Raw genomic sequence first — 12,122 nt, forward strand, 5'->3', positions numbered from 1 at the left:
TTGCTGTGTATCTTTAGTCTCCTCTTGTCTGTGATGGGGTCTCTAACATTCCTTGCTTTCAACAATCTTGCTAGCTTTGAGGAGCCATGGTCAGATAGTTTGTAGGATGATCCAAAATTGGAATTTGTCCGAGGTTCCAGGGAAGAAGCCCAAAGAGGGACAGTACCATTTTAAATACATTGTGCCAGAAAATCTGAAGATCAACTTCTGATCAATTAGTGAGCTTTTCAAACTTGTAAGCTAGAAGGTTCTGTAGAGTTTAAGAAAACAGTATTTAAGGATGATAAAGCCCATGCATAAGGGTGAGTAATATTGAGAAAAAAATTAGAAGAAGGATATCTTTAGGCAGCTTTCTGCCTAGAATGCTAACTGAGAGATTAAAACTTTAGGTTAGTACTCTAGCAACCTTGACAGGAATATGAGACCTGGGTGAGACAGTGTTCTCTCTCCATGGATCTTCCACCAAGAAATAACTATTGTTTAAACGATTTTCCTTGTTTTGTTTATTTTTTAAAAAAAATATAATTTTTTATTGAAAAAAAAATTTCCGCCTCCTCCCCGCCTCCCATTTCCCTCCCCGTCTCCCTTTTCCCCCCCTCCTCCCTCTCCTCTCTCCCTCCCCCCACTCCTCTCCCCCTCTCTCTCCAGTCTGAAGGGCAGTCAGGGTTCCCTGTCCTGTGGAAACTTGACACATTTTTTATGAGGCATTAATTTATTTCAGTTACATAATGGAGAAAATGCAGAGATACCCATTAAGATTAAAAAAAGGCAGGAATGTCTACAGTTCTGCTATTTAGCTTTGAACTACAGCATCTATTAATGATGTTCTCATTATAAAAAGATACAGATATTGAAATAAAAGAATAGTAAATTTAAAGATTCATGAACTTGAAATTGTAATGGACAGAGATCAGGAAAGTAAATGATGAAGACAAAATTCTGGTGATCATTCAAAACTATAATAAGGCTCTTGTTGTCAGAGTTCTTTCTTCAATATCTTAATTTTCAATCTACTGTAAAGTAAGACAGTAATATCTTACTGTAATTTTTAATTTCTAAGTTTTAGTCTTACTGTAATTTCTAATTTTCAACCTTACTGTCGAGTAAGATAGCAATATCATATATGCATTTATGTATATATGTATCTCTCTATTAATTAAGTTGATATGTAAGAGTTAGCCAATAAGAAGCTAGAGCTAATGGGCCAAGCAGTGATTTAACTAATATAGTTTCTGTGTGATTATTTTGGATTTAAGCTAGCCAGGTGGCCAGGAACTAACAAACAGCTCTTCCTCAAACAATCTAGATCTATCTATCAATTTATTTTCCTACCTACCTACTAACCAACCTACCTACCTATTTGCGGCAGGATCTGGCTGGATTACTACTTATTATGTAGAAAAGACTGACCTTGAATTAGCAGCAATAATCTTGCTTCAGTCCCTATTGCATTGAGATAAAAGGGGTTCTCCACAGTGCCAACACTGGTTGTTTTTAAAATGTCTTATTTATCACATTTTGTGTTAAATGTGGTGTGCAAATTTTTAGCTTTAGATTTCATTTTAAAAGTCTTAGGTTCAACACAGATAAGACTGTGAAACAGTGTATACATTGTATTCACTTCTTTTCCCTAGTCTGTTATCCATGTTCCAGAGAGTACTCTTTTTCTATCTTGCTAAAATTCCCAGATAATTCTCTATTAGTGTGTTTTCGTGTGTGTGTATTTGTTCGTATGCCATAGTGCAGCATTGGAGGTCAGAGGACAAGTTCTATAATTTATTTTCTCCTTCCACCTTGGAGGCCACAGGGTAGAACTCACATCATCAGATTTGACTGAAAGACCTTTTACCCACTCAGGCATCTTGATAACTTCGCCTTTTATTCATTTATTTCTTCCCATTAAACTAATACATTAAGTAACATGGTATGTGCTTCTTTTACATTGATAAATACAGATACCTAGTAAACATATAAAAAGAGATTGCATACTGGAGTCTTAGGGCATAGCTTTCATGCTGAAATGGGTTAGCTCACTAGTAAATTGACTGTCAGAGTTTCGAAATTATCTGCATATATGATTATGTATGAATATTGTATCTATATTTGTGATTATATGTTTATACATTATATGTGAGTGTCATATTAGCTTAAATTATGAAACATTTCATAATACATTATAATTATCATAAAGATGGTATGTAATAAAATGCATCTAGCAGGTATTTGGAGAGCTCTCAATTAGGGAGTGATGTTAATTTAAAATGTAATTCTGTATATTGTGTTAAGTTTTTATGGTCAAATTTTATTAAACAAATGCACAAAGTTGTTTATTTAAGCTCTAAATGCTTAGCTTTCCAAATTTTCTATAAATCACCACTCTGGAAGACCCTGCTGTATATGTCTATGAAACAGCACAGAGAAAAGTCCATGAATATTAATAATGCTAATAATTTAGTAAGCACTTTCAAGTCGTAAATCAATTCTAATATATTTCAATTGACATGCCAATATAACACTCGAATAGGAAAATTTTTCAATTATTTTTACTTAAATTTCATAGAATATTTTTATTTAAATAATTAAAAATACAGATTAACATATAGTAAATACATGATGATAAAATGCATATTATTGTATTTTGGTTCTAAATTCTGTTTTGTAAATGAATTATGACTGTGGGCTCTTTTGCAAGCTCCCTACTTTGTAGTGAATATAGCATCTTACGTAAAGCAAACCCAGGATGATTTTCCATACTGTGATTTTTTTTTTTTTTGAAACTGGCCTTAAACTAAGTTTCCTGCCTCTTTCTTAAAAGGGGTGCATTTGCTACTCTGAGGTGGGTTCTCTGGATGACGAATGAAGAAAAGTAGAACATCAGGTTGTCTATAGCGATGTTTCTAGAATGACTCTCCTCATGGCTTCATCTGCACTCTCTGCTGTGAATTGAAAACACATTATTAAATCCACATTAATAAGAATTTTGAGTACCAGGAGCTATAGGTCATATTTCCCATCTAAAAGGGCAGTATTACTTACTTCTAAGGCTGGAGAGACACAGTTGCCTGCTCTCCGGGCTTGCTTACACCTTATAAGGAGAAAGATTCTAAATTATCTTCAAAGGAACATGAGTGTTTTGATGATGGCTTAGATCTTGGGAGAAATTTCTGTAACTTCTTGAGAGTGGTAGCAGTTTCCAGGTAAGCAGCCACCCCATCCCATTTCCTCTCTGCAGAATACGATTTGATGTGATTCTTCCTTGCTTTCCATTACGCAGCAAGTTCAAATGCATTCTTTATCATTTTTAATTTATTAACTGTGCTTTTATTGTTTTTCTTTTTGGTTTTTATATTTTTAATACAATGTATTTTGATCATGTTTCCCCTCCCCCATTTTTTCTCACATCCTCCCAGCCTCTCTATCCCCCCTCCACCTTCATGTTCATTCTTGTGCTCTTTCTTTGTTCCAATGAAAGATTTTATTTCAGAACTCGATACAGAGGTTCTGTTTTCTGACAAATCATACATAAATGGCTGAAGTACATTTATCTCCATAAAAAGGCTTGTTTTCTGTCATAAAAAAATTTAGACGCTTGTTTTCTAGGAACATTTGGATGTAGTGACTGCAAAAGTATTCTGTAACTTTAAAATTATATTCATTAAATTTATATGAATACCCCTTTATAAGAAATATGTATAGGAGCTGAGTGGTGGTGACACATGCCTTTAATCCCAGCAGCACACAAGAGTCAGAGGCAGCCAGATCTTTGTGAGTTTGAGGCCAGCCTGGTCTACAAGAGCAAGTTCAAGGTCAGACTCCAAACTACAGAGAAACCCTTTAAAAAAAAAACTAAAGTGAAAGAAAAGAAATATGTATAATAATTAGTTTTTAATAACACTACATGTAATGTTAAATTCTATAATTATGAATTGTTTTATGTGATAAAATGTTTTATATTTCATTTTTCCAAACATTAAATGTTTGTGAAACTCATTAGTAAATGTTGTCAAAATCAAGGAAAATACACAAATCTATTTCTTATGCTAAAAGCCCACCATAGAAGTAACCTTGAAACCTCAAGTGGCATATCCTCAGCTAGACTCTGAAATCACCCAGAGTCTAGAAAACACAGATTAATATAAAGAAAAGAGGGAACAGAAGCAAAGAAAATTAGTTTTGAAAATACTTAATGTGCAGTTGTCTGTTTTAAAGCCACTTTTCTCTCCGAACTAGACTGCCTTTGTCTGAACATTTTGTTGTGGAAAAAGTTCTTTATTTTTAAGTTGTTTGGGATAGATTTCCTAAATTTCAAAAGAGTGACCTTGCTGACTGAATATTTTGTTAATCTTTTAAAATAGATTTGTCTCTCCTCTTTCCTTTATACTTTAATTTTATCATTTGGTTTTTAGTAGCATACCCATTAAAAAATTTAAACATTTTAAAGACACTAGGAATTTTAAACATTTTAAAGACACTAGAAATACCAGATTGTATTTTTCCCATTATTTTTATTTTTATCGACTGTTTAGATTTATTTAATTTTTTGTTTTTATTTTTTTTATTCNAGTTTGGATGCTCACCTTACTAGACCTGGATGGAGGTGGGTGGTCCTTGGACTTCCCACAGGGCAGGGAACCCTGATTGCTCTTTGGGCTGACAAGGGAGGGGGACTTGATTGGGGGAGGCGGCGGTGGGGAAGAGACAGAAATCTTAATAAATAAATAAATAAATAAGAAAAAGAAAAAAATAAACTCAAAAAAAAAATAAAGGAGACTGTAATAGAAAAAGCAGGGGTCCTTCTCCTCTCGAGGCTGAGGGACATCTGCCGCAGCAGCAACATAAAAATTCCTCTTGCTATTGCAAAAAAAAAAGAAAAGAAAAGAAGGGTTATACCTTTAATATGTCTATGATCTTACTTGGAATATACCTGAGCGATTAGAAGATGTTTGGTAGGAATAAATAATAGCTGTGTGCACACTATTAAGGCACAAAACTTTATTTCCACGATTAGAAAACACATAAACAATGAGAAGACTTTATCACTTTATAGCATTTTAACAATTTGATCTGAGTTATTTTCATGATGATTACTGGTTCTCATCTCACCTTCCCAAACCTAGCCATGATTTTCAGTTTCCCCAGAAAAAAAAATAAGAATACTAGTATTCCACCACAGAAAATGCTTACATGAGGCACAGGCTTCAGGAATTAAAGATAGGAACACGTCAAGTTGTTTTCTTCATAGACCACTTTGCATGTGATGATGCAGTATTCTGAAAATACCTCTTGCATCCTCAGAGCCTGGAACTTTTGCTAGACCTCACAGCTAGGGTTAATAATAGAACTTGAAGTAGCTTAAGACTTAAGACTGTTATCCTTCTGTGTGCTCAAACTGTTTGATTAAACTGCCTTTGAGAGAACAATGTAAGACCAACCGTACTTGCTTGGATTTTCTATGCAGTTGACTTTTACAACCTAAGCTAATGCATAGTTGCAATTTTAAGCCATGTACTCGCCTATGCCCCTGACCCAGATAACGCATGTGTATCATTTTCTGAAAACAGCAAACATAAGTTGTAAACAAACTTCCTGAAATCTACCATTAAGTTTGAAAGCAGCCATTTATGGATATTGATTATAAACAATATTACGTGGGTTGGTTGGGATCAGATGGAGCCAGTGACTTAATCCCTTTAAACCTCAGCTAAAATTTTCTGGAAAGTATCCCATTCCTTCCCCATGCGATGTTTCTGTGTTGTTCAATAAATTCAGAGTGAAGCCCTCTGTTAGGACGGACAGACAGACAGACATATAACAGACACACACAGCATATACAGGAACACAGCTCCTCTCTCTCTCACACACACACACACACAGAGAGAGAGAGAGAGAGAGAGAGACAGAGACAGAGACAGAGAGAGAGACAGAGAGAGACAGAGAGACAGAGAACCACACAGACACAGAGACACATACAGAAAGAAACAGACAGCACACAGGCAGACAGACAGACACACACACACAGGGACAGACACAGATACTGGTGCAGACACAGATGTATACCAATGTAACTGACAGACAGACAATGGAAGATACAGGGAGTGTGATGTGGAGAGTTCAGATTTGAACTTGTTCTCGTCTACATGACAAGGGAAAGTGTTTCTATTTCTTCCCTTAATCTGACACCAGTGCATTGTTGGTAACTCCGAGTTAATCACTAATGCACATAATCCTCACACACATCTAAGCAAGTACCTTGATCTTTCATCTTTATTCCCACATATTCAATAACACGCATCTTTGTCGCCAAGATAGCTCAACTAAAGGTCCATCTCAAAAGATTGTTCAGGTCCCTGCTTTCTCCTTCCTTATAAATTTTCAGCAAAACTAACTGAATAGTCTCATTTCCTTTTGCTTTTAAATAAGGTGTTTAGATCGAGAACACCACCTTGCACATTGGGGCTCTTCAGAGGAGCACACCACACAGATACACATGAACTTCTCAGATACTGATAGACTGGTAGCACCAGATAAAACATCCCTAAAATGCCTCCGTTCTTTGATTGTGGCCAGTTTGTTATAGATGAGATGACAGGAGGGAAAGATGTTTGGTATTCGGGGGATGGGTAACACAGGTACACTCCAGGCAGTGGTAGGTTTGTCAGCATACAAACCAGCGAAATATCAACATCTGAAAGCTGCTACCCCTTAGCATTGGGACTTTGATCGTATTGAAACATGGTATAGGTTTTTAAAGAAGAGTCTTTAATGACCCTTGCTGAGTCAAGGGCAGAGGTTAAAGTATTCCCAAGAAGTGAGACATGTGTGTTTAGATCCCACCAGAGACACAACTCTTACTTGTATGTCTTTTGTATGGCATTGGTAATTTGTGTAATCTAATCTTTGAAGAAAACACTAATTGGAGAAACCATTCTAAGTAAAATAAACTTAAAAGAAGGTGAAACAATTTACATGATTTTCATTTTTGGATTATAAGAGAAAACTATCAAAGCAAAATTATCTCGATGAATCTATGTGATGAGAGGAAGACACACACTGTCAGGGCCGCCGGTTACTTAGATTAAATTTTGGTTCGCCTGAGGAACTTACTTCTTTGTGAGAAATACAATTCGTTTTACGGTGTCTTTGAAAGCTGCTTTGACTTGCTTGTTTCGAAGTGTATAAATGAACGGGTTAAGCAGAGGGGCCACTGATGTTGTGAGCACAGACACAACCTTATTGATGGCCACCCCTTCCTTTGCTGAAGGCTTGATGTAGATGAAGATGCAACTGCCGTAGGTGATGGAAACCACAATCATGTGGGAAGAGCAAGTGGAAAAGGCTTTCTTCCTCTGCTGGGCAGAAGGGAACTTTAAAATGGTCTTGATGATGTGTGTGTAGGACAGAACAACACACGTTAGAGTGAAGATGAGTGTCAGTATGGCCAACGCCAGGACCATTTTCTCTAGAAACGCCGTGTCTGAGCAGGTTATCTGCAGAATGGGAGAGGCATCACAGCCAAAATGATCAATCACATTGGAGTCACAGAACTCCAGCTGGAGGCCTATGCCAAGAGGCGGGAGGATGACCAACAGGCCAGCACACCAACAGGAGAGGACGAGAGCTGCGCAAACTCGGTTGTTCATGATGCTGGTGTAATGCAGGGGCTTGCAGATGGCTGCATAGCGGTCATAGGACATGGCTGCCAGGAGGAAAAACTCTGTTGCTCCAAAGAAGACAATGAAAAACAACTGAGCAGCGCAGGCATTGTAAGTAATGGTATTGTCTCCAGAAGCCATCATGTACAGGAACCTGGGGATACATACAGTGGTGAACGAGACTTCTAAGAAAGAAAAGTTTCGGAGAAAAAAGTACATGGGCGTTTTAAGATGAGGACCCAAGAGCGTGAGAGCGATAATGGTGAGGTTCCCAGCCACGCTCAACACGTAGGTGAGGAACAAAAACAGAAAAAGGAGAACTTGTAGTTTAGGATCATGTGTCAGCCCCAGCAAGATGAATGTTGTTATTGCCGTATGATTTCTCATCCCTGTCTTGTGCCAAGTCATGAGTGTTCGGACCTGACGAGAGAAGGGTTAGAAGAAGCTGGCAGCGGAACCTAAAGACTCCCCAGCCAGGGAGCCTGCATGCGCACTCTTTCCTCTCACTTGACAATGTTTGGTAAGACAGAGAAATACCACTGGTGTCCTGCTTCATGGCCTCTGTGAAAATATCTGTATTGTTCTTATGTATAAAATTTTCTGACTTTTCTATATTCTCTACATTTCTAAAGATGCCAAATAGAACCCAAACCAAACATAAATCATGCGCATGTACAACATGCAACTTCTCAGTTTCATTGTCTCAAGATATAGATTTATTCCTCCTAAAAGAAGTCTTGACAATGCGTTTTTTAATCCCCTTTCATCTTTTTAATTTTTTATTCATCCCCACCATTCTGAAATGCTCTAGATTACAGAATTAATTAGCCTAATTAGGATTTTATGTTGATCCTATTACATTGTTGTCATTAATTTTAACAGTATCATTTCACTTTAAGGGGACAACTTTGCTGTTTGAATTTCAGATTAACCCTAAATAGGAGATTCAAAGTGTAAAACACAAGGTTGTGCCTCTGGTTTACCATTCCTGTATTTGGCAGTGAGGAGTATTTCTTTAGTAAGTTTTGGGACTTTTTCGGTAGAAGGTTTTTTGAGATCTCTGAAGCAGTGTAAGGAAACAAGTTCTAGAATTGGAGCATAAAACTGATGTAGTCCTATTGTAATGTTTTAGGTAAAGGGTGGAGCTAGTAGAGTGGTCTGCATGACATGACCTGACAACCCTGCCCTCTTAGTTATTGCTCCTTAGATCATTCTTCCCACTACCCCATCAACCATTTCCTAATGTTTTTGCTGTTTTCTGGTTTTTTAAACTAGCATCTATCTATGTATCTATCTATCTATGTATCTATCTATCTATGTATCTATCTATATATCTATGTATCTATCTAGCTATGTATCTATCTTTCTATCTATCTTTCTATCTATCTATCTTTCTATCTATCATTTATCTATCTACCATCTGTCATCTATCACCTAACTATAGGATATCATCTACCATCTATCCATCTGTCTGTCATCTATCTATCTATGATCTATCACCTACCTATACAATATCATCTGCCACCTATTCATCTATCTGTTTGCCTGCCTACCTACCCACCTTCCTGCCTAGTTGAAGCAAACATATAAGAACCTTGAGCTTTTTTAAATCAGTCTTTGTAAACAAATTACACCAACACCATACCTTTCTCTTTGGCATGCATTACTGTCCATTTTCTCACTTCCAAGCAGTCCAAGTGTTCCTTTACTCAAACTCATATTTTTCAGAAATGTCAGTATGATATTGGTTCGGCCAAGTCTCCCTTTCTTTATGTCAAAACTTAACATTCATTGAAATTTGTTTTCAGCAACTTTTCTCAGATGTCTACCCTGCAAAAGAAAATACCAGGCTTTCTTGGACTGCCATACCCCCAAATCATGACACAGAGACTTATTATTAATTATGCGTGCTCAACCTTAGCTTTAGGCTTGTTTCTAGCTAGCTTTTTTCTTTTTAACTTAAATTAATCCATTTCTATTCATCTATGTGCTGCCCCTAAGCTCATTTATTTCATCTATCTATCCTGCTTTCTTGCTTCCTCCGTGTCTGTCTGTCTGGCCCCTGGCTGACTGAGCTAGCTGGCTCCCCCTTTCACTCTGCCTGCCAGCCCTGCCTACCCCTCCTCTGCTTAGCTATTGGCAACTTTTTGTTATCAGCTTTTTATTAGATCAATCACGTGCCTTAGGCAGGCAAGGAGAAACGCAACATATCTTTACACAGTTAAACAAATTCGGCATAAAAAGCAACACACCTTTCCACAGTTACACAAATTCAGCATAAAAAGCAACATATTTTTACATAATTAAGCAAATGCAGCATAAACAAATGCAATACATCTTTAACACCATAGTTAAGCAACTATTCCATAGCACATACATCTTTACAGTTAATAGAATATTAAACAAATACTCTATTCCACAATAAGAAAATGTGATGAATTATCATAAGAATAACAGTAGTTCATAATAAATCATATGCTATTTTTAGTTTTCTTTGTGTTATTAGTAGGAAATAATTATTCAATGAACATTTTTTAATTTATTCAAGGGCTTACTGATAACTCCTACAAACTTCTATATTAGAGGAGAAAAATTAATTCTTATATTTTAAAACATCCACCCCAGTTGTACCAAATGTGTGCCTTTACAGTTGAACATCAAAGATATTGTAGATTTCTTGTTTTTATTATTGTTCAGATAAATATCCAACATCTATTCACTCATATAAATACTTAACAAGCACCCAGTATTTACAGAACATAACACTGGGAATAGGAGCAAGTTATTCCCAAAAGGATCTTATAGGCTATAACAGGAGCAGATAATATTTCCTTTTTTTGTGACATAGCAACACAAGATTGCAGCAAAACCTTTGGATTTAGGGTAACAATGATCCCATGCTCGTTGCTTGACACTTGTTCTTAATGACCCTGGTAGCTATTCATAATTTATTCCATTCATTCAAACTGATTTTCTACCGAAGTTGGCAATCAACACTGTCACCAAAATCTGAGTAAGACACAGTGCTCAGTGTTTAGAGGCATGATATTTGAAACACGAAAACGTGCCCCTCTCCTTAACGGGTTAACGGGAGAGAGAGTATCTTGATACCTATTTGCTCAAGGGAGACTGACAGACTGAACACAGCGCCATACCAGCGTCTCTTTTTAATTTTCTTTCTTCTCTCCTTTCCTTCTTCACTTCCTGTCTCCATCTAATTGTAGAATGTTTAAAAACTTTATAACAGCCTTTGGCACCCTCATTCCAGCCCCCCGTCCCCCACAACATTCCTTTCTTCCTACCAGGACTTCTGTTTTTCCTTTGCTAGGAGTGGATTATGACCACAGAGGTATTGGATGCCTATTAGTTTAACATTGAAAATGTTTGGCATAGTAATGAGTCAGATTTCAGGATTGTGTTTTAGTACATGATGCTTGTTAAACTGATACCGCTTTTGACAATGCTGTGAAGAATTGTAGTGGTGGATCCTTTGACCTCACTTTATATACTAGCAAGCACACCCACGGTCTGTGTTAGGCTAGAAAAAAAATTTTCTGAGAGATGGAGAGTTATTTATTTTTGCAGTTTGAATCAAATTTATCTTGAAACAATTTTATTCAATAAATAATATTTGCCTCTCCTCTGTAAATGTCTCAATTAACAGTAACAGGTATTTCCCAGTGATTTAACTTATGCAAAACTACATTATCAGTTTGGGAGTTCTAGGAATGTTTAAGACTCAGTCTCTTTCCTTCATAGATTCTGTACTTACTGAGTTTTAAAATATATTTAAGATATTTTATCTTATCTACAAACATAAGAATAATTGTTTAGGCTCTAGAAGAGTTTGAATGCTGCATCTCCCCGCAAAAGTGCTAAAATGATTTTAGAACCTGGGGTGGGAGGTACTGGATTATTTCTCACATGGATATTGTTTGGATTCTTTGACAATACTAGTTTTGGGGACAGTGGTGAGTGTTTTCCTATAGTTTTCATGCTCCTGTTAAGTAGTAACTGTCTTATTAACTGTCCTTACAGCCAGGAGAAGGAAAGAGCGGCCACCGCAGGAAGATTCCAGCTTCGTGTTCCCCCAGACTAACGGTTTATCAGAAATGATTGCCAATTGCTTTTTTCCCCTTTCTGAAGTATCACCTGTAATGAAGTAAGTTCCAAAATTTAACTCTATTTACTCTCTGCATACATTTTTGAGAATGTAGAAAAAATATATCACAACAATCATATCATACTTGCTCTTTGATGGCTATTCATCGGTCCTTGAGAGAAGCAAGATTTGTGGAGCAATAGCTGATGAGGAAGCTTGCGTGTGTTCTGTCCCCGTTATATCTCACCATTTCACATCAGTCTCCACATAAGCATACAACTGTCTCTCTCCTGACGCTAAGCTAGACTTCTGTTGCTCCTTCTCTAATGAGATCAATCTTAGTCCCCTTCCTTCCTGCCACATCTAAA

General features: G+C 36.8%; 1 protein-coding gene across 1 annotated transcript; it reads right to left on the reverse strand.

The window, feature by feature from the left end:
- Nucleotides 1-7,100: 7,100 nt before the first annotated feature.
- LOC126492017 (olfactory receptor 6C2-like) lies at nt 7,101-11,694 on the reverse strand. Its single transcript, XM_050128109.1, has 2 exons — nt 11,668-11,694; nt 7,101-8,045 (listed from the first exon to the last, which is right to left on the reverse strand). The coding sequence occupies exon 2, from the start codon at nt 8,037-8,039 to the stop codon at nt 7,101-7,103; it is 939 nt and encodes a 312-aa protein (XP_049984066.1). The 5' UTR covers nt 8,040-8,045; nt 11,668-11,694.
- Between the last annotated feature and the right edge of the window lie 428 nt (nt 11,695-12,122).

This window comes from Alexandromys fortis, unplaced genomic scaffold, assembly GCF_014885135.2.
Source record: "Alexandromys fortis isolate MF-2015 unplaced genomic scaffold, M_Fortis_MF-2015_v1.1 scaffold_263, whole genome shotgun sequence".
NCBI lineage: Eukaryota > Metazoa > Chordata > Mammalia > Rodentia > Cricetidae > Alexandromys > Alexandromys fortis.